General features: G+C 43.4%; 1 protein-coding gene and 1 long non-coding RNA gene across 4 annotated transcripts in view; one reads left to right on the forward strand and one right to left on the reverse strand.

Moving 5' to 3' along the window:
• SLC26A8 (solute carrier family 26 member 8) overlaps positions 1-13283 on the forward strand; it is an 80409-nt gene extending 67126 nt beyond the window's left edge. For both annotated transcript variants that reach the window (XM_005553202.5, XM_074038261.1), the window contains 4 exons: positions 1941-2309; positions 5112-5166; positions 5267-5451; positions 12446-13283. In XM_005553202.5, coding sequence (XP_005553259.3) covers positions 1941-2309; positions 5112-5166; positions 5267-5451; positions 12446-12904 — 1068 coding nt within the window. In that variant the 3' untranslated portion in view covers positions 12905-13283. The remainder of the gene's footprint in view (positions 1-1940; positions 2310-5111; positions 5167-5266; positions 5452-12445) is intronic.
• Positions 1-23723, reverse strand: part of LOC102117245 (uncharacterized) — a 72494-nt gene that overhangs the window by 36496 nt on the left and 12275 nt on the right. The window lies entirely within an intron of this gene.

Genomic DNA, 23723 nt, shown 5'->3' on the forward strand with positions numbered 1-23723 from the left:
ATTTTCCTGCCTCAGCCTCCCAAGTAGCTGGGATTACAGGCATTCACCACCCCCACCCGGCTAATTTTTTTTGTTTGTTTGTTTGTTTTTTTTTGAGACGGAGTCTCGCTCTGTGGCCCAGGCTGGAGTGCAGTGGCTGGATCTCAGCTCACTGCAAGCTCCGCCTCCCGGGTTCACGCCGTTCTCCTGCCTCAGCCTCCCGAATAGCTGGGACTACAGGCGCCCGCCACCTCACCCGGCTAGTTTTTTGTATTTTTAGTAGAGACGGGGTTTCACCGTGTTAGCCAGAATGGTCTCGATCTCCAGACCTCATGATCCACCCGTTTCGGCCTCCCAAAGTGCTGGGATTACAGGCTTGAGCCACCACGCCCGGCCTAATTTTGTATTTTTAATAGAGATGTGGTTTCTCCATGTTGGTCAGGCTGGTCTCGAACCCCCAACCTCAGGTGATCTGCCTGCCTTGGCCTCCCACAGTGCTTGGCTTACAGACGTGAGCCACCCACCCACCCCCCAGCATTTTTTTTTTTTTTTTGAGATGGAGTGTCACTCTTGTTGCCCAGCTGGAGTGCAATGGCACAATTTCAGCTCACTGTGACCTCTGCTTTCTGGGTTCAAGCGATTCTCCTGCCTCAGCCTCCTAAGTAGCTGGGATTACAGGCATGCATCACCACACCCGGCTAATTTTGTATTTTTAGTAGAGATGGGGTTTCGCTATGTTGGTCAGGCTGGTCTCGAACTCCTGACCTCAGATGATCCACCCACCTCGGCCTCCCAAAGTTCTGGGATTACAGGCGTGAGCCACCATGCCTGGCCTTACTTACCCCTTTAATGAACATGTGCATACTGCCAGGTAGAGTCTGGTTCCTGTGAATGCAGAGTCTACATTTTCATCCTGCACATCGTTGTGTTCCTGGTCCTTGGTACTGTCCGTAAGCTATAGCAGGCAGTCTGGGCCTTTAGGAGATTGATGCAGTGGTAAAGACAGCTTTGCTCATGTAATTTTTTTTTTTTTTTTTTTTTTTTGGAGATAAGGTCTTGCTCTGTTGCTCAATCTGGAGCGTAGTGGTGTGGTCACAGCTCACTGCAGCCTCGACCTCCCAGGCTCAAGCGATCCTCTCACCTCAGCCTCCCGAGTACCTGGGACCATAGGCGTGTGCCAGCTTTCTTTTCTTTTCTTTTTTTGGCGGGGGGTGGGGGGCAGGGCGCAACAGGGTCTCACTCTGTCACCCAGGCTGGAGTGTGCATTGGTGCAATCTTGGCTCACTGCAACCTTCACCTCCCAGGCTCAAGCAATCCTCCCACCTCAGCCTCCCCAGTAGGTGGGACTACAGGCTCACCAACACACCCAGCTTTTTTTTTTTTTTTTTGTATTTTTTGTAGAGACAGGTTTTTGCCGTGTTGCCCAGGGTGGTTTCGAACTGCTGAGCTCAAGGGATCCACCTGCTTTGACCTTCCAAAGTGCTAGAATTATAGGCTTGAGCCATCGCACCCAGGCTTCAAGTGCTTTTTGTCTTCTTAAGGAAGTCTGAAAGGAGATTGTTGCACTGATAAAGGAAGGGGATGCTGAGACGAGGGACTGATGGGGAAAAAATACTTCACACAAAGTATTAGTAGGCACTGGAGACTAACTAGGACCCAAGGATGAGGTAAAGGGGTAAAACAAAGATGTTTTAAGTCTGACTCACTGGGACAGTGATGAACATCAGAAGTTGGGAGGGGGGTGTCGTGGGTGGTGAAGATGAGGAAAGATGACTGCGGTGGCTTCAGTTGTGAGCTTGAAGTGACAGATATCCAAGTAAAAAATGTACAGTACCTACTCTCAGGAGAAGTTTCATGAGAGAGGGACATGAGCTGGCAGAGACAAGAAATAGCATTGTTGCAAGTCCTTCCGGCCCTTGTTGGTGTCTTACCACAGCCCTCCCTTAACTCTGTCGTCCCAGATTCTTTACACAGAGCGATTTGAAAATAAACTGGATCCCGACGCATCCTCTGTTAACCTGATTCACTGCTCACATTTTGAGAGCGTGAACACAAGCCAAACTGCATCTGAAGACCAAGTGCCATACACGGTATCATCCATGTCTCAGAAGAATCAAGGGCAACAATATGAGGAGGTGGAGAAAGTTTGGCTTCCTAATAACTCATCAAGAAACAGCTCGCCAGGACTGCCTGATGTGGCAGAAAGCCAGGGAAGGAGATCACTCATCCCTTACTCAGATGCGTCTCTACTGCCCAGTGTCCACACCATCATCCTGGATTTCTCCATGGTACACTATGTGGATTCACAGGGGTTAGTCGTATTAAGACAGGTAAGTACTGGGGAGGCCTTGGCAGGAGCTCTGATCCCCCTCCTACCATCCCAACCCCATCCTGATCCTGACTGAATTCTGTTAGTCATTGATCAGCTGTTATGTGACTGCTAGGCCACCAGAATCTTGGACACTGAAGGCAGTATAAGGTCAATCAAAATAAAAATACAATGAACCAATTCCTGGGTTTTTTTTTGTTTGTTTGTTTTGTTTTTTTTTTTTTTTTTTGAGATAGAATGAACCAATTCCTTTTTTTTTTTTTTTTTTGAGACAGAGCCTTGCTCTGTTGCCCAGGCTGGACTGTAGTGGCGCAATCTCGGCTCACTACAACCTCTGCCTCCCAGGTTCAAGAGATTCTCCTGCCTCAGCCTCCTGAGTAGCTGGAACTACAGGCATGTGTCACCACGTTCTGCTAATTTTTGTATTTTTGGTAGAGACGAGGTTTCACCACGTTGGCCAGGCTGGTCTGAAACTCCTAACCTCAAGTGATCTGCCCACTTTGGCCTACCAAAATTCTGGGATTACAGGTGTGAGCCACCACGCCCAGCCTAAAATGAACCAATTCTGATGTACTGAGCTGCGATTGGTTTAGTAAGCACAGGACATTATTATTTTTCAAGAAATGAAAAACAGGACGCTCTGAACTTCATTGAAACAGCAATCTGTGCCACGCCTAGTAACTCCCAGAACATCCTGGGAGTCAGCTGCAAATCTCTTCAAGGTGTAGGTCTGAATGCTTCAGATAAAAAGCAGCTCACCAGGAATTCTCCACAGTTCAGCTGCTCTGAGCCAGCACTGTAAAAGGCACTGGGCTGTGTTGTACTCCAGTTTGAAGAGGGTGGGATGAAATGACACCTCAAACTTGGGGCTGCCTGTCCAGTACCTGCAGGGTCTTCCCCACTTCCTTCCACACCCACCCATCTTCAGGTGAAAAGGACAGGGATGATTTTGCCTTCAAAAGCTGTGCCCCTGGTCCTGACTTCTTTTCTACTCTTGGGTTTCTCTGACAGTTCTCTTTTCTCTCCCTCCTATATGGTAGACAGTTTAGGTGCACAGCTAACAATACTGATGTCATTGTTTAATGCCTCGTAAGTATAATATTCCTTTTTTAGCCAGCTTATCTCAGTTTACAGCACTCTCTCTCCCTCTTGGTGATGGCACAGGTTTGAACATCCCGAATACTAACGGTGTTTGAGTGCTTCTTTTGAGATTTGTGCCTTTGGATGGTTTTCCTTCTTTTATCCTCAGATCCTATTTTGTCATATTTTCTTACTCCTAAGGGAATACGACTGCCTCTTAAGTAAGTCCAGCTTCTCTTTGGTCTTGGGCAAAAGGAAGCTTTTCATAGCAGAAAGAACTCTGGATTGCAGTCTGGTATGTTTGCTCTGTCTTGACTCACTGTCCATCTGACCCGAGGCAAGTTACTAGATTGAACTGGGTCTTGGTTTCCTTATCTACAAAATGAGAGGCTTGGAAGAGATTAAGAGCTTTTCCATGCATGAGATCCTTTTATTTTTCAACTCCGTTTTCTGATTCAATTATACTTTGATAATCTCTTGTTATTTGGGCTTTTCCATCTTAGATTATTCTACTGGGCTATGTTCTCCCCTTCTGGTCTTAGGCTGTAGTTGTTACTTTAGATTTTATTCAACCCACGTTGCTGTCTGCTATGTGCCAGACCGAGTTGGGCACATGTATATACACTATCTCATGTAATTTTCACAACTGCCTTGAGAGGCAGGCCATACTTTCCCCTAAGAGGCTGAGGCTCACAGCTCATACGTGGCCTGTCCAGCATTGAAACTTTAAGCATCTGACTTTATGTCACACTTTCTTTCTGTTCCATGGTATAGTTGTGCCATTGTCTCCCTTGCTCCTCCTCCTTTTGTAGAGGCACCATCTGTTCTGGTCCTTGGCAGCACCCACCCACACCTGGCCCATGTTGATGACTTTCTGTTCATCCCCAACATGGAGACAATGTTAGACACCTTTAGCTTTCAGCCTTTAAAGATTCATGGTGTACTTTTGCACTCTAAAAATGCAGGTTTCTTCATTTCCTTTGTAATTGTGTATACTACCATATTGGAAGAAATCATTCTATTTACTTTATAATTGAAAACTGGAACCTAAGAAAAATCCATCAGTCCATTCCTTTTTTTTTTTTTTTTTTTTGAGACGGCATCTCACTCTGTCGCCTAGGCTGGAGTGCAGTGGCATGATCTCGGCTCACTGCAATTTCCGCTTCCTGGGTTCAAGTGATTCTTCTGCCTCAGTCTCCCGAGTAGCTGGGACTACAGGCACTCACCACCACACCCGGATAATTTTTGTATTTTTAGTAGAGACAGGGTTTCACCATATTGGCCAGGCTGGTCTCAAACTCCTAACCTCATGATCCACTTGTCTTGGCCTCCCAAAGTGTTGGGATTATAGGCATGAGCCACCGTGCCTGGTTTACCCATCAATCCATTCTTATTGGAGACAACCACTCAGATTAAACTTCTTCCTAATTCATGGGACTTTCCTTTTCCAGCGTTTGTCATTTAGAGTCTGTTGTGGCCCTTTGGCAAATGACTTTGTGATTTGCCATATGATCAAGAATGACTTCGTTTCCTCTTGGTAGTGAAAGAAGCAGAGTTTGTTTCTTTTGACACTTTAACTTAGTGCTCAGGGTTAGTGTCTACTCAGTGTTAAGTACTAAGGTCGATATTGATTTGCTTTGAAGTGAACTTCAAAAATGGAGTGCAGTGGCACGATCTCGGCTCAGACAAAGCCTTCTTATACTGATTTTTTCTCTCTCTGCAGATATGCAATGCCTTTCGAAATGCCAACATTTTGATACTCATTGCAGGGTGTCACTGTGAGTATCCTTCTTCACCCTATGAGAGGGCTGTTTTGCACCCTGGGCCCTCTGCTCCCCACGTATCTGACATTGTGTGTGTTCTGGGTTTGGTTTGTAGCTTCCATAGTCAGGGCATTTGAGAGGAATGATTTCTTTGATGCTGGCATCACCAAGACCCAGCTGTTCCTCAGCGTTCACGACGCCGTGCTGTTCGCCTTGTCAAGGAAGGTTATAGACTCCTCCGAATTAAGCATCGATGAATCTGAGACAGTGATACGGGAAACCTACTCAGAAACAGAGAAGGTCGGACAAACAGACAAAGCATGGGGTTGGGGGAAGCGATTGAGGTCGGCAGGGGGGATGGGTGGGGGTGGGTGGGGGCTGGGAGTCAGGATACCTGATCAGATAGATGAATAATGTCCAGGAAAGCTATTTAGTATGGCTGTACCAGAATCTGAGATGTGGAAATGCTCCCTTACCACTTGGTAAATAGCAGTGGATCTGAGCAGCCAAGTGCCCCCACTGTCATGACATCGGGGTTCCATTCAAGAAATTTCCCTAACTGAAGAGAGGGTTTGCCCAACCCAGCATAGACCTCAAGGATCCTTCTACAGCATTCTTGGTTAGTGTCTATTACCAGTTGCTAAATATTTTAAATATCTCCCTTAGCTATACCTTTAGAATTCCTCCCCACCCCACCCACTCTTGAGATGAATAATTAAACTAATGAACTAGCAGAGATTCAGATCTCTAATCTTGTCTAACACCTCAGCTTTATTACCTTTACATTGTAATATGAGATTTGTTCAACCTGATCAAATGCAAAGGAGAATAATATATGTCTGAATTTTCAGTCTTTTATTAATACTGAGACCTGGCTGGGTGCAGCGGCTCACGTCTGTAATCCTAGCACTATGGGAGGCCAAGGTGGGTGGATCACGAGGTCAGGAGTTCAAGACCATCTTAGCCAACAAGGTGAAACCCCATCTCTGCTAGAACTACAAAAATTAGCCAGGCACGGTGGCAGGCGCCTATAGTCCCAGCTGTTTGGGAGGTTGAGGCAGGAGAATTGCTTGAACCCGGGAGGTGGAGGTTGCAGTGAGCCGAGATTGTGCCACTGCACTCCAGCCTGGGCAACAGAGTGAGACTGTCTGAAAAAATAAAAACATACTGAGACCTGGGCCCACTTCAGCATTTCAAATCAGTACCTGTGTAGGTTAAAGGTTTCCAAAAAAAAAAAAAAAAAGAAATTAAAACAGATGGGCACTAAAATATTATCTAATATCATCTAATGACTAGAAATTATTAAACAAAGCCTAGTTGATGAAATGAGACACCACATCTGAAACAAGGGCCAGGCATGGTGGCTCACGCCTGTAATCCCAGCACTTTGGTAGGCCAACATGGGCGAATCACTAGGTCAGGAGATCAAGACCATCCTGGCTAACATGGTGAACCCCATCTCTACTAAAAATACAAAAAAATTAGCCAGGCGTGGTGGTATGCACCTGTAATCCCAGCACTTTGGGAGGCCAAGACAGGCGGATCACTTGAGGTCAGGAGTTCAAAACCAGCCTGGCCAACATGGTGAAACCCTGTCTCTACTAAAAATATAAAAAAATTAGCCGGGCGAGGTGGCACGCACCTGTAGTCCCAGCTACTTGGGAGACTGAGTCAGGAGAATCGCTTGAACCCAGGAGGCAGAGGTTGCAGTGAGCCGAGATCGCGCCACTGCACTCCAGCCTGGGTGACAGAGCGAGACTCTGTCTAAAAACAGAACAAAACAAAACAACAACAACAACAAACACATACAACTAGTTAACTGGTAGTTAATAAAAAAAACTAGTTAGTAGTTAATTAGTAATAACTAATTATTAGTATTGTAACTAATAATTAGTAATAATTAACTAATCAATTGGTTTGAATTATGCCATCTGCTTCTATTATAAATGGAAGTTTCTCTATTTTTTATTTATAATTATGATACTCAACATTTGTTTTCACATATTTAGTCATATCTATTAATATTTCCTTTTCTTATTTATATTTACTTTTTATTTAGAAAGTCATTCCCACTTAGAAGGTAAATAAGACATATTTTCTAGATTTTTATGTTTTTATTTTTTATATGTTATACTCTTTAATGTAAATAGAATGTATTTCAGTGTACAGGTATTAGAGGGTAATCTTCATTTTTTTTTTTATTTTTGAGACAGAGCCTCACTCTGTCACCCAGGCTGGAGTGCAATGGCGTGGTCTTGGCTCACTGCAACCTCTGCCTCCCGGGTTCAAGCAATTCTCCCTCCTCAGCCTCCCAGGTAGCTGGGACTACAGGCGCCTGCCACCACACCCCGCTAATTTTTGTATTTTTAGTAGAGACGGGGTTTCACTATGTTGGCCAGGCTGGTCTCAAACTCTTGACCTCGTGATCCACCTGCCTCAGCCTCCCAAAGTGCTGGGATTACAGGTGTAAGCCACTGCACCCAGCCTTAATCTTTATTTTTTATCTATATAGCTAATTATTTTGGGCTATGTACCATCTATCTTAGTTCATTAGTGCTACTATAACAAAATATCTGAGACTGGGTAATTTGTACATAATAGATATTTATTTCTCACAGTTCTGAATGTGAGAAGTCCAAGATCAAGGCCCTGGCAGTTTCAGTGTTTGCTGAGGGCTTGTTCCATCTTCTCTCAGCAGCATCCTCATGTATCAGAAGGTGGAAGGACAAAAGTACCTATGCTAGCTCCCTCCAACTCTTTTATAAGGCACTAATCCATTCACAAGGGCAGAGCCCTTATGACTTAATCACTCCCAAAAGGCCTCACCTCTTAATACCATCACAATGTGGATTAAGTTTCAACATGGATTTTGGAAGTCACACATGCAAATCATAGCACCATCCAACCATCTATTGAATAAGCCTTCTTTCCCCTACTGATATGTTATTTTCATAAAATATTATATTCTTATGAAAACTAAACTGTATTTGTAGCTTAGTTGTGGATTTCATTATTCTGTATAGCTTCAGTATCACAGTGTTTTTTGTTTTTTGTTTTGTTTTTGGTTTTTTTTTTTTTTTTTTGAGACAGTCTCACTGTGTTGCCCAGTCTGGAATGCAGACTGGAATGCAGAATGGATCTCGGCTCACTGCAACCTCCACCTCCCAGGTTCAAGTGATTCTCCTGCCTCAGCCTCCTGAGTAGCTGGGATTACAGGCATGCACCACCACACCTGGCTAATTTTTTTATTTTTAGTAGAGACAAGGTTTCACCATGTTGCCCAGGCTGGTCTCAAACTCCTGACCTCAGGTGATCTGCCCACCTCAGCCTCCCAAAATCCTGGGATTACAGGTGTGAGCCACCACACCTGGCTATCACACTGTTTTTGTTGCTATTGCTGTATAATACACTTTAACATTGGTTAAGAAGTCCTATGTCATCAGTGTTCTATTTCAAAATTTGCTAAGTCATTCTCACCAATGTATTCTTCCAAACCAACGTTTGAATCTTTTGTCAGGTCTCCACCCCACAAAAACAAATCTTATTGAAATAATCATTAGAGTTGTATTAAAAATATAAAATCACTTGAGAATTTATATCTTTATAGTATTCATTCTTCTTATTCAGAAATATAAACTGTCTCTACATTTACTGTCTTCTTAAATGTTTCATGCATAGTAAGGTTTTGTGACTCTTCACATAGGAAAATCCTAGATACTTTATATGTTTTACTTTTTGGTTTTTTTGAGACAGGGTGTCACTCTGTCACCCAGGCTGAAGTGCAGTGGCATGATCACAGTGCACCACAGCCTCAGCCTCTCAGGCTCAAGCAATCCTCCAACCTCAACCTCCTGAGTATTTGGGAGTACAGACACACACCACTATGCCCAGCTAATATTTGTATTTTTCACAGAGACGGGATTTTGCCATGTTGCCCAGGCTGGTCTTGAACTCTTGGGCTCAAGCAATCCACCCACCTCCACCTCCCAAAGTGCTGGGATTACAGGCATGAGCCACCACACCTGGCCATTTCCATTATATTTTCTAACTGGCAATTGCTAACATATAGAAAACTCACTGGTTTTTATTAAATTATTTGGCTACCTTTGTGAATCATTTTACTATTCCTAAGAGGTTTCACTGTTAATTCCTTTGGGTTTTCCAAATAGGAAAATATTTTCTAAAAATAATACTAATCTCTTATGTTCCAGTTGTTAGAATTCTTATTTCAATATCATACATTATTGCATTAACTAAACCTCTCAGAACAATTTAAGTCATAATGATGAATCTTGTCTTACTCCTGAATTTAATGAGGATTCTTGTGTGTCTATTAAGATTAGTGGTGGCCAGGTGTGGTGGCTCACACCTGCAATCCTAGCACTTTGAGAGGCCAAAGCAGGCGGGATCACTTGAGGCCAGGAGTTTGAGACCAGCCTGGCCAACATGGCAAAACCCCGTCTCTACTAAAAATACAAAAAAATTAACTGGGCGTGGTGGTACGTGCCTATAACTCCAGCTACTCAGGAGGCCAAGGCACGAGAATCACTTTAACCCAGGAAGCGGAGGTTGCAGTGGGCTGAGATCGTGCCACTGCACTCCAGCCTGGATGACAGAGTGAGACCCTGTCTCAAAAAAAGTTAAAAAATAAAAGACTAGTGGTGATAGCTGGTTTAAGATGGACATATCAGCTAGGCGTAGTGACTCATGCCTGTAATGCCAGCACTTTGGGAGACCGAGGCAGAAGAAACACTTGAGGCCAGGAATTTCAGAGCAACCTGGACAACATAGTGAGATGCTATCTTGAAAAAAAAATTATTTAATTAAAAATCAGCCAGGTATGATGGTGCATACCTGTAATCCTAGCTACTTGGGAGCTTGAGGCAGGAGGATTGCTTGAGCCCAATAGTTTAAGGTCACAGTGAGCTTTGATTTTGCCACTGCACCCCAGCATGGATGACAGAGTAAGACCTGGTCAAAAAAAAAAAAAAAAAGATGGACATTATCTACCATGTTTTAAAAAAGTATTTTCCTAATGTACTAACATTCTTATATTAAGACTTGGTATTGAATATGTCAATTGTTTTCTGCTATTTAAGATAGGGAAGACTAGGAGAGTAGCAAGTTCTATTTCATGTGTATTGAATTCAAAATGCCTGGGCCGGGTGTGGCCTCATGCCTGTAATCCCAGCACTTTGGGAGGCGAGGCAGGTGGATCCCTTGAGGCCAGGAGTTCGAGATTAGCCTGGCCAACATGGTGAATCCTCTTCTCGACTAAAAATACAAAAATTAGTTAGGTGTGGTGGCGTACACCTGTCATTTCAGCTACTTGGGAGCCTGAGGCAGGAGAATCACTTGAACCTGGGAGGCGGAGGTTGCAGTGAGCCAAGATCATGCCACTGTACTCCAGCCTAGGCAACAGAACAATACTCAAAAAAAAAAAAAAAAAAAAGTTGCCTATTAAACATTCAAATGGAGATGTCAAGAATGGAAGTGAATATAAGAACCTGCAGATCGGAGAAGGGTTATAATCAAAGAATCATCAGCATCAGCCTACAGATGGTAACAAAAATTATGGGCCCAGAATAAAAGTCCCTATGGAGAGAGCATAGAGAAGAGAAAGGTCCCATGATCAAGCGCTGGGGCATACCAACACCTAGAAGTCCAATAGAAGCAGAGGAGACAGTAAAGAGACCAAGAAACAGCAAGCAGGAAGGAATGAGGAAAAGCAGAAGAGTGTCATATGGTGGTTGAGAAGAAAATGTTTCAGGAAAGGTGAAGTGATTAATTTGGAGGAATGGTGCTACAGGCTGATTCAAGGCTTATGCAAGGCCTGTGGGTGCCTGCTATGTGACAAGCTCAGTGTCTGCTACTGGGGATATCAAGAACCAGGCCCTGTCATATTCCACAAGCTTAGAGTCTAGTAAGGAGTAGGTTTGTAAATAAATAAAGCAATACATTACTGGTACTATGATGAAAGTGTGAATGAGGTGTAGCTGGAACACAAAAGAAGCTGTGGTCTTGCCTGGTCATCTTAGCTCTGAATCTGGGGTGATGACTAAGTGGATGTGGACAAGATGGAGGAGGACAAGTCAGGCAAAAGGAGCGGCATGCACAAAACTGAGCAGTAGTCAGGCAACTCTGGGTAACTTTATGGTGAGAGCAAAGGGCAGGGACCACAGCTGGAATAAGCTAAAGAAGAATGGCAAGAGGCCAGGTCACACACAGCCTTATATGCCCTGTCAAGGATTGCACTGGGGGTTGGCAAGACAACTAAGATCAAGAAGACAAGATGTTTCAGAATGTTGTTAAGTCCATTGCTGTTTTAAATGGTTGCTCGTGAAATCCGGTCTAGCTAGAAAAGCCAGAGAAATTCTAAGTTGGAAATTGATTGAGTCTGAAGAATAGTGAGTAACTGAGAAACCAGAGGTTAGAAGGAAGATGAAAAGCAGATTTATGGATGATATCATTGGCATTTTAAAGAAAATTTTTAAAAAAATTTTTAATAAAAAATAAATAAAGGTTGGGTGCAGTGGCTCATGCTCGTAATCCCAGCACTTTGGGAGGCTAAGGCGGGCAGATCACTTGAGTTCAGGAGTTCAAGACCAGCCTGGCCAACATGGTGAAACCCTGTCTCTACTAAAAATACAAAAATAGCCAGTCGTGGTGGTGCATATCTGTAGTCCCAACTACTTGGGAGGCTGAGGCAAGAGAATCACTTGAATTCGGGAAGTAGAGGTTTGCAGTGAGTCAAGATCATGCCACTGCACTCCAGTCTGGGCAACAGAGCAAGACTCTGTGTCAAAATTAATAACAATAATAAAAAGAAAAGTAGACTTAGGTAAGAAATATTTTCTACTCTGCAAGGAACCCATGGTTCTGGTACCTTAAGTCCTATTGTATTCTGAAATTCCTTGACTGCTCAAAGATTAAAAGTCTGGGTTTTGTTTGTTTGTTTTTTGCGACAAAGTCTCACTCTGTTGCTCAGGCTGGAGTGCAGTGATGCAAACACAGCTCACTGCGGTCTCAGCCTCAAGCGATCCTCCTGCCTCAGCCTCCTGGGTAGCCAGGACTACAGGCATGTGCCATCATGCCCAGCTAGTTTTTAAAATTATTATTATTATTTGTAGAGATAGAAGTTTCACTATGTTGCCCAGGCTGACCTTGAACTCCTGGGCTAAAGTGATTCTCCTGCCCCAGCCTCCCAAAGTGCTGGGATTAAAGGTATGAGCCACTGCGTTCAGCAGAAAGTTAAATTTAATTAGAAATTTTAACCTACCTAATTGTATTTCAGAATGACAACTCAATATATAAAATGAGCAGCAGTTTTCTAGGAAGCCAAAAAAATGTAAGTCCAGGCTTCACCAAGATCCAACAGCCTGTAGAAGAGGAGTCGGAGTTGGATTTGGAGCTGGAGTCAGAACAAGAGGCTGGGCTGGGTCTGGACCTAGACCTGGATCGGGAACTGGAGCCTGAGTCAGAGCTGGAGCCTGAAATGGAGCCCAAGGCTGAGACTGAGACCGAGACCGAGACCGAGATGGAGCCCCAGCCTGAGACTGAGCCCGAGATGGAGCCTGACCCCAAATTTAGGTCAAGAGCTCACACTTTCCCTCAGCAGCATTACTGGCCTACGTATCATCCGCGTACGGCTTCCACCCAGTCTCAGACTCAGCCTCGGACATGGTCAGTGGAGAGAAGACGCCATCCTATGGATTCATACTCACCGGAGGGCAACAGTAATGAAGATGTCTAGGAGATGAACTGGAAATAAGGGGTCGGATAATCCTGGCAAATCCTTCTATCCAAAAGGGGTTAATTGTCCAGAGACCTAGATTGGATATGAACTAGCAGTACTTCCTTCCTGACTGTGACTCCTGCCACCTGCCGGCCTTCTTCCTTGTTCTGCACTGGGATCACACTCCCAGATCACATTACTAAATGCCAACAATTATCTCTTAATTCCCTATCCAGGCTCCCCTCATTTCACCTTCAGCATATATTCTAGTCATGAATTTCCTTCTTCACACACCCCACATCTCCGGGCTTTGTGCCAGACCATCTCTAACTTAATCCTCTCATCCCTGTTCCCCTTTCTCCAAAGAGATGAAGCTCAAATAAAATGTATAACTCTAGTACTAAACATTTGGATCCTTCCTGCACCTTCTCCCTTCTCTGTATTCTGTATCCTGAAGGAAATGTCAAATAGGAGGGATCCCAGAAGGGAGTGGACATGGTGGAGAAGAGATGAACAAGAGAAAAAAAAATTAAGCAGCATTTGATTTTATATGCAAGGTATCTTCCCTGTACTGATAGGGGAAATGGGGAAAACAGGTAGGTTAATCCGGGTCAAAAGCAAGCCAGCCTGTGAGACTTGTAGTACAACGTCCTGCTAAACTGAGAGCACTTTTGCTGTCATTCTCAGAGGTCAAGATCTTATCCTGCCACTGGTTTCATAAGGCCAATGAGCTGTACCAACTGATGGGAATTCCCTTTATGAATTCCCTTTCTGGAATTCTCCCTGGGGTTCAGATTCACATTCACCATTCAGATTCACCATTGCTTCTTTCTTACAAGTTTTTAAGATATAGGCAATTTGGAATCTGTATTCTTGGTGCACCAAGGAGTTAAAATCTGTGACAGCCACAACCAGCCTAGAAGTTGGAAAAGTCAATCATTACTAGTTTTGTCCAAATCCATTCAAAAAATTTCCCCCTTCCCCATTTAAAATATGTCTAGTATTAAAGTATGACCAGAAGAAAAATATAGACCCCTGGGCAAAGGTATATGAAATCCTGAATTTTATTTCCAGCTCAAAAAACATGACGACTCCTGCTTCAGTACTCCATTTATCTTGTTAAGTGAAATAAATCTTAGTTAAAATATAGAATTCTTTTATCATAAAGATAGCATATGCATTCAGCCATTGTAGAAGCATTTTGTTAAGCATCTGCTACATGCGTTGCGTCTTGAACTGTGAGGTAGGTAAAATAATATTATCCTAATTTATACACGCATAAAACTGAGATATAATGTGCAACATGACCTTGTAAATACAAAAAGAGGTAGGGGCCAAAGTCACAAGCTTCACTGTTTCATGTTTACTGAACACATTTATTGAAGGCCTACTCTGTGCTAAGCACTGTCCCAGGTGCTGAAGATACAGGATGGGTATAGAACAGATGACAAAAATAATTACAAGTTGTGAAAAGTAATAAATTACAAATTGTGAAGATGAAACACAAGAAACTCTTGGGGCATGTATCAAGAGGACCTGATCTAGTCTTGAGTCTCAAGGAAGTTCTTCCTAAGGCAATGACATATGACTTGAGATCTGAAGGATGAGTAGGAGTTAGGCTTAAAGTAAATTCCAATGATTGCTAGAAGGGCAGGAACAAATGGGAACCCAAGAGTGGTGGCCATGGATGAGAACATCTGGGGCACAACTAGATGGAGCCTATGATACCAAGGGCTCAACTAGAAATGTCAAACCAGGAATAAGTTGTCAGGATGGCAGGGACAGGCACAGAAATCTGCCAAAGCCAAGGAAACATTTCATATTTATAACAGGAGACTAAGAAGTGCACAGAGAGCCCATTTTCTGCAGGTTGCTGCCTTCTCACTCCAGTTCCCTTCTAGTCCCATGTGTCCATTAAAGTCTGTAAACAGAGAATCAATGGCTTCTGACACTTGTGCCATTAAGTCGTAGAGTCTAGACTTGGGTCCTTTCTGCTACAACTGCAACAAGGCTGTATTAGTCTGTTTTCACACTGTTATAAAGACACTACCTGAGACTAGGTAATTTATAAAGAAAGGAGGTGTATTAGACCATTTTCGTGCTACTGATAAAGACATATCTGAGACTGGGAAGAAAAAGGTTTAATTGGACTTACAGTTCCACATGGCTTGGGAGGCCTCAGAATCATGGCAGGAGGTGAAAGGCACTTCTTACATGGTGGTGGCAGGAGAAAATAGGAAGAAGCAAAAGCGGAAATCCCTGATAAAACCATCAGATCTCGTGAGACTATTCACTATCATGAGAATAGCATGGGAAAGACCCGCCCCCACGATTCAATTACCTCCCCCTGGGTCCTTCCCACAGCACGTGGGAATTCTGGGAGATATAATTAAAGTTGAGATTTGATGGGGACACAGCCTCCAACAAACCATTCCACCCCTGACCCCTCTAAATCTCATGTCCTCAAGTTTCAAAACAAATCATGGCTTACCAACAGTCCCCCAAAGTCTTAACTCATTGCAGCATTAACACAAAAGTCCACAGTCCAAAGTCTCATCTGAGACAAGGCAAGTCCCTTCCTGCTATGAGCCTGTAAAATCAAAAGCAAGTTAGTTACTTCCTAGATACAATGGGAGTACAGGTATTGGGTAAATACAGCCATTCCAAATGGGAGAAATTGGCCAAAACGAAGGGTGTACAGGGCCTATGCAAGCCCAAAATCCAGTGGGGCAGTCAAATTTCAAAGCTCCAAAATTATCTCCTTTGACTCCAGGTCTCACATCCAGGTTATGCAAGAGGTGGGTTCCCATGGTCTTGGGCAACCCCACCCCTGTGGCTATGGAGGGTACAGCCTCTCTCGTGGCTGCATTCATGGGCTAGTGTTGAGTGTCTGCAGCTTTTCTAGGTGCATAGTGCAAGCTGTCAGTGGATCTATCATTCCGGTGTCTGGGGGATGGTGGCCCTCTTCTCACAGCTCCACTAGACAGTGCCCCAGTAGGGACTCTGTGTGAGGGCTCCAATCCCACATTTCCCTTCTGCACTGCCCTAGCAGAGATTTTCCATGAGGGCCCCACCCCTATAGCAATCTTTTGCCTGGGCATCCAGGCATTTCCATACATCTTCTGAAATCCAGGCAGAGGTTCCCAAACCTCAATTCTTGACTTCCGTGCATCCACAGGCTCAACACCATGTGGAAGCTGCCAAGGCTTGGGGCTTCCACCCTCTGAAGCCACAGCCCAAGCTCTATGTTGGCCCCTTTCAGCCATGACCAGGGCAGCTGGGACACAGGGCACCAAGTCTCTAGGCTGCGCATAGCACAGGGACCTGGGCCCGACCCATGAAGCCACATTTTCTTCCTGGGCCTCCAGGCTTGTGATTGGAGGGGCTGCTGTGAAGATCTCTGACATGGCCTGGAGACATTTTCCTCATGGTCTTGGGGATTAACATTAGGCTCCTGGCTACTTATGCAAATTTCTGCTGCCAGCTTGAATTTCTCTCCAGAAAACTGGTTTTTCTTTTCTATCACACTGTCAAGCTGCAAATTTTCTGAACTTTTTATGCTCTGCTTCTTTTATAAAACTGAATGCCTTAAACAGTACCCAAGTCACCTCTTGAATGCTTTGCTGCTCAGAAATTTCTTCTGCCAGACACCCTAAATCATCTCTATCAAGTACAAAGTTCCACAAATCTCTAGGGCAGGGGCAAAATGCCACCAGTCTCTTTGTTAAAACATAACAAGAGTCACCTTTGTTCCAGTTCCCAACAAGTTCCTCATCTCCATCAGAGACCACCTCAGCCTGGACCTTATTGTTCATGTCACTATCAGCATTTGCTGGGCAGCATTCAACAAGTCTCTGGGGAGTTCCAAATTTTCCCACATTTTCTTGTCTTTTTCTGAGCCCTCCAAACTGTTCCAACCTCTGCCTGTTACCCAGTTCCAAAGTCGCTTCAACATTTTCAGGTATCTTTTCAGCAGCACCCCACTCTACTAGTACCAATTTACTGTATTAGTCTGTTTTCATGCTGGTAAAGACATATCTGAGACTGGGAAGAAAAAGAGGTTTAACTGAACTTACAGTTCCACATGACTTGGGAGACTTCAGAATCATGGGAGGAGGCAAAAGGCACTTCTTACATGGTGGTGGCAAGAGAAAATGAGGAGGATGCAAAAGCGGTAACCCCTGATAAAACCCTCAGATCTTGTAAGACTTATTCACTATCACAAGAATAGCACAGGAAAGACCGGCCCCCATGATTCAACTACCTCCCCCGGGTCCCTCCCACAACATGTGGGAATTCTGGGATATACAATTAAAGTTGAGATTTGGTGGAAACACAGCCAAACCATATCAGGAGGTTTAATTGACTCACAGTTCCACATGGCTGGGGAGGCCTCAGGAAACTTACAATCATGGTGGAAGGCAAAGGGGAAGCAGGCACCTTCTTCACAAGGTGGCAGGAGAGAGCAAAAGGGGAGCTGCCAAACACTTTTAAAACCATCAGCTCTCATGAAAACTCACTATCACGAGAACAGCATGGGGGAAATGCCTCCACGATCCAATCACCTCCCACCAGGTCCCTCCCATGTGGCGACTGCAATTTGGATTACAGTTCAAGATGAGATTTGGATGGGGACACAGAGCCAAACCATATTAATGGTTAAATATTGGCTTTGATGCATGACCTCAGAAAGACCAACCAGATGCTTGGATTATACTCTGTCTTTTAAAAATACTCTGGTATAAACCCATAGCATCGAGCCCCTCCCAAAGTAATCAAATAAGGAAAATTGATTAACCCATTATAAATAGTACAGCACTAAAGAAAGGGTAAAGTGATTAACAATTCAAAGGCTAAGTCTTCCAACACGGAGATCACCTGAAATTCTAAGCCATTTCAAACTTTACCAAATGGTATAGTTTGGATTAGTTAGCTCACTTCTCACAGCACGGTCATCATGGTTTTCTCTCTCTAATAAGAAACTGGAGAAAAATTCTAAAGGCTGCAAAATGGGTAAAGAATAAGTTGGAAAGTATAAATGTCTTGGAAGTACAAATACTTCCATTACTTTCCCTCAAAACAGTTTGTGTTCTACAGTAAATGGCAGTTGAGGTATGATTTTCATATGTGAATATCTAAGTGGATTCCATAGTACTGCAAAAAAGTAGGTTTGAAAGAGACTGTCAAAAAATAAAGTGACCCCGGGTAGCTGTCTCTGTATGTGTTAAATGTCACAAAGTCCAAGGACTCAACTACATTGCATCCAGATGTGACTCATTAGCAGAGGTAGAGAAAGTAACCTTGGCATAATCCAAGGTTATTAATGATCTCAGGGCCATAGAATCTCAGTGCTTGGAAGGACCACGAGGGCTGACTAGTCAAATTACCCATCTAATCTCTTACAATTTAATTAAACATTTATTGGAATGCTCACCATATCCTAGATACTATGGGTTTTAGTAATCTATTGCTGCATAATAAACCACCCCAAAATTTAGTAGCTTAAAACAATAATCATGCCTTTGCTAATAATTCTGCAATTTAGGTTGGGTTTAGCTGGGCCCATTTTTTAAATAATTTTTTAGTTTTGCAGCTGGGCCTGTTCTTTTATTTTTGTAAAGACAGGGTCTTGCTATGTTGCCCAGGCCAGTCTCAAACTCCTGGCCTCAAGTGATCTTCCCACATCAGCCTCCCAAACTGCTGGGATTACAGGCATGAGCTACCACACTCTGCCCCCAGATATTTTTTATACCTGCTTGGTTGAGTCTGCAGATGTAGAACTCATGAATATGGAGGGCTGACTCCACATAGTACCACCTATAAAGTAATTATGCCAAAAAAATGAACCTGAATATTATCAATCCTCTAGATCTGGTAGATTGAAGTAAATACAAGGAGCAGAGGAACATGTTAAATAACACTAGGAGAATCCAATTAGCAGAATCCAAAAAATTCAACAGAACAAATGAACCAGTTTCTTTAACAACTAAGATGAAAAACAGCTGGGCATGAAGGTATGTGCCTATAGTCCCACCAACTTGGGAGGCTGACACAGGAGGATCGCTTGAGCCCAGGAGTTAGAGACCAGCCTGGGCAACATAGAAAGACCATATATTTAAAAAAAAAAAAAAAAAGAAAAAGAAAAACAAACATAACAACAACAAAAACAAAGAGGGAGGAGGAACCTATAAACCAGGAGACTTAATAGTTACATCAACTATGTGCAATGCATGGACCTTGTTTGAATCCTATGTGAACTAATTAACTGGAAAAGAACATAAGAAAACTTCTACTTTTGAGTAAAATGTAGTAGGAAGTGACAGTTTATCACTTTATATCAAGAGGAAAAACATGGGCTGGGCATCGTGACTCATGCATGTAATCCCAACACTTTGGTAGGTTTAGGCAGGAGGATCACTTGAGCTCAGGAACTCGAGACCAGCCTGGGCAACATGGTGAGACCCTGTCTCTTAAAAAAAAAAAAAAAAAAGTGAAAAAAAGAATGAATTATAACAATCATATTTTGAAAGATATTGGAGAACTGTAGAAGCAAAGAAGAGTAAAAGAACTAAAAGTTAAGAGAGAAAAGATTCCTTCCCAGGGAAGTTGAGATTATTGGCCATTTTCTTTCTTAGGGGTTTGTATTAGTCTGCTTTTACGCTGCTGATAAAGACATACCTGAGACTGGGCAATTTACAAAGGAAAGAGGTTTAATGGAGAACTCACAGTTCCACATGGCTAGAGAAGCCTCAAGATTATGACAGAAGGCAAAGAGGAGCAAGCCACATCTTACATGGATGGCAGCAGGTAAAGAGAGAGCTTGTGCAGGGCAACTCCCGTTTTCTGAAACCATCAGATCTCATGAGACCCATTCACTGTCACAAGAAAAGTACGGGAAAGACCCATCCCCCTAATTCAATCATCTTCCACCAGGTCCCTCCCACAACACGTGGGAATTATGGGAGCTACAAGATAAGATTTGGGTGGGGACACAGAGCCAAACCATATCAGGGTTATTTGCTGAGTTTGGGTAAGTGCTAAAGATCAGGCTTTCCTTCAGCACAGTGAAGCTTCTGATAGCCACATGGCTGTCACTGACTGCTGTTCTACTCAAGACATCTGCTGAGTGCCAGGGCCACTCAGGAGACTAGAGATTGGCCTGCAAAGGCAAAATGAAGTTTCCTACAGTCCGAAAATGCTTAGGAGACAAAGTACCACTATGGAAAGAGGCCATAAGCACACACAGAGTCTTCCCCTTGAAACATTTAAAATCAGCAGCAGGTTGAGTCTAACTAATGCCAGAGCATAGCTCAATTCCTGATTGAATTGAGATTATAACTGCCTCACCTTATTTGCCTTATTAGGCAAATAGAAAAAAAGTGTATATCCTATCTTGGGGGCAGTAACATTGACTTCAGTTTATGGTTTTGTTTTGTTTTTTTGTTTGAGACGGAGTCTTGCTCTGTCGCCCAGGCTGGAGCGCGGTGGCGCTATATTGGCTCACTGCAAGCTCTGCCTCCCAGGTTCACGCCATTCTCCCACCTAAGTCTCCAGATTAGCTGGGACTACAGGCACCCGCCACCATGCCTGGCTAATTTTTTGTATTTTTTAGTAGAGATGGGGTTTCACCATGTTAGCCAGGATGGTCTCGATCTCCTGACCTTGTGATCTGCCCGCCTCAGCCTCCCAGAGTGCTGGGATTACAGGCGTGAGCCACCACGCCCGGCCCAGTTTTGTTTTTAAACAACATCCAGCATATAGTTAGAAACAATCACAAGACACATGAAGAGGCAGGAAAAGTATGATAATTAAGAAAAATTATATAATAGAAGCAGTCCCACAGATGATCCAGGTGTTAGAATTAGCAGTCAAGGACTTCAAAAATAATGATCATAAGTATGTTAAAGTAGAGTAAAAGATGGGCAAAATGAAAAGATAGATCATTTCAAAAGAGAATTGTAACCTATAGAAAAAGAATCAAATAGGCATTCTAGAACTGAAATATGAAGTATTAGAAAATAAAAACTTATCAGATGAATTTAACAGACTGGACACAGCAAAAGATAGGATTAGATAACTCAGACAGGAAACAGAAAATATTCTAAATGAAGCACATAGAGAAAAAAGACGTGTAGGACAAAGTCAAATGACCTTATATATATCTTTTTTTTTTTTTTTTTTTGAGACAAAGTCTCAGCCTGTCACCCAGGCTGGAGTGTAGTGGCGCCATCTCAGCTCACTACAACCTCTGCCTCCCAGGTTCAAGCGATTCTCCTGCTTCAGCCTCCTAAGCAGCTGGGACTACAGGTGCGCACCATCACGCCTGGCTAATTTTTGTATTTTTAGTAGAGACAGAGTTTCACCATGTTGGCCAGGCTGGTCTCAAACCTGACCTTGTGATCCGCCCACCTCAGCCTCCCAAAATGCTGGGATTACAGGTGTGAGCCACCATACCTGGCCCCCTAATATATATTTTATAGGAGTTCCAGAAACAGAGAAGAGAATAGGGAAAGCAATATCTGAAACTATAGTGACTGGCAATTTGCCAAAACAGGAAAGATCGCTCAAAGATTCAAGAAGACTGACAAGCATGATAAATAGAAACCAAGTGTAGGCATATAATAGCCAAGTTGCTGAAAATCAAAGACAAACAGTAAATCTCACACAAAGTCAGAGAAAGAAGACCCATACTTACGGGAGAACAGCAAGAACACTGATTGTTAAACTTTCCCATGATAGCCACAAGACTCTTAGGACGACATCTTTTAAGTTCTGAAAGAAAAAATATATGGGCTGGGTGTGGTGGCTCATGCCTATAATCCCAGCACTTTGGAAGGCCAACATCAGGGGATGGATCACTTGAAGCCAGGAGTTTGATATCAGCCTGGTCATCTTGGCGAAACTCCATCTCTACTAAAAATTTTTAAAAATTACTCAGGCATGGTGGTACGCACCTGTAATCCCAGCTACTAGGGAGGCTAAAGTAGGAGAATCGCTTGAATCCCAGAGGCAGAGGTTGCAGTGAGCCGAGTTCACACTACTGCACTCCAGCCTGGGTGAAGAGCAAGACTTCGTCAAGAAAAGGAAAGAAAAAAGAAAAGAGAAGAGAAGAGAAAAGAGAAAAGATGGCGACCTAAAATTGCTGAGAGATGAATGAGCTTGAGGATGAAACGCATATTGCTGAGTTCTGAGGTCTCTCAGCTTCAGACTGATAGCTCCAAACAGTGGTTTGTGTGTATCATCAAAGAAAAAAAAAAGCCTTAACAAATTAATTTTGGCTTACCACTCACTCCTATCTGAATATGGCCTAAAAAGCAAACAGTTTTTTATATATCTGAATCTTTTCATTCATTCATTCATGTACCTTCCCATGCATTTATTCTCTTATTCATCCATGCATGTTCAGATCAAATATTCAAGATAGTCCTTGCCCTCAAGATCTCCATAATTTGAACAAGCTAGAGGGACAGAATATATTACAATACCATGTGATACGTACAACTCAAAAATTAATTAAGAAAAACTACAGTGACCAGGCACGGTGGCTCTCATCTATAATTTCCTTGAAGAGCAAGTATTATTCCCCTACTTTCCTGTATCTCATACATTTCTCTGAAGAGCAAATATTTTTCTGCGATACAGAAAAGTAGGGGAAAAGCTAATCTCCTGTACTTTCGCTGCCTACAGATAAACTCTGTGGGGTTTTTGCTTTACTGTAAAGCATAGACTTTGTCATAATAGTGGAGGAATTCCCCTTTCCCCCTTCCCAGTGTTATAGAACTTTAGAAAAAATCCAGCAAATCATGGAGTGCCTTGGTTAAATCTAAAAGAAAAATAACCCATCCTAACATGCATTTCTTGTTCTCAAGGAAATTAAGATAAACAACTTGGGAATTGGGGCCAGCTCCCCATACCTGGACACAGCCCTCTAGGCAGCTCCAGAACTACATGTTTGTTTCTGACATCCTTTCCTTAGGTTTAATAAACTTGAGAAACTGCCAGGGGAGTCAACCGAAACTATGGCCATTCCCTTACCCTCTCCAATTGTTTTAGGAAGCTGCCTCTCCAGTCCCAGGGGAGGCTGTCCTTGGTCAACCTGTGACATCAGCAATTTATCTCCAGATTTCTTCACTTAAGGAATATTTGAGCGCTTGCTTTGTACTGAGCCTTATGCCTGTCTGTGGTTTTACAGGATGAGTTCCTTCTCTGGAAGAAGTCATAGGCTGAGGGGAAGAGTGCATGTAACTCAGGGACTATAATGCTGGGTGCACTGACCAAGTTGTTTCAGAGAAGAGGGCTGTGAGGATGTGGAGGAGGCAGGACAGGACTTTACCTCACCCTCTGCTGGGGGCATTGGGGAAGTCCTGTGGATAGGGGGCTTGAGGAAAGCATGTGGCTCTTCTGGTCACAGCTACCCATGGTGCCCTTAACCTGCTACATCCCCTGAAACCTGACCACTGGTTTTCATTCTGCCTGTAGTATCTGACTCTGTGAGATCTCAACGCATGTTATAAAGGATGCATAGGAGACAGAGCATCTGAGAAAATTCCTACTCTCTCACTCCACAATTATGCTGGGCTGCCCCTTCTCTTCCAAAAACCAGGTGTGTTTTTATCAGTGGCCTACAGGCAGGCCAAAATAGAATAACACCACCCATTTATCAACCCTTGGCTGTATGTTAAGCTCTGTTCAAAGCACTTCATGAAAGTCAACACATTAACCTGCATGAAAATCCTTAGGTAGGGCTGTTATTACCCCCCCTTTTTTTTTTTTTGAGATGGAGTCTTGCTGTGTCACCCAGGCAGGAGTGCAATGATACGATCTCGGCTCACTGCCA

Source organism: Macaca fascicularis, chromosome 4, assembly GCF_037993035.2.
Source record: "Macaca fascicularis isolate 582-1 chromosome 4, T2T-MFA8v1.1".
NCBI classification, from domain to species: Eukaryota; Metazoa; Chordata; class Mammalia; order Primates; family Cercopithecidae; genus Macaca; species Macaca fascicularis.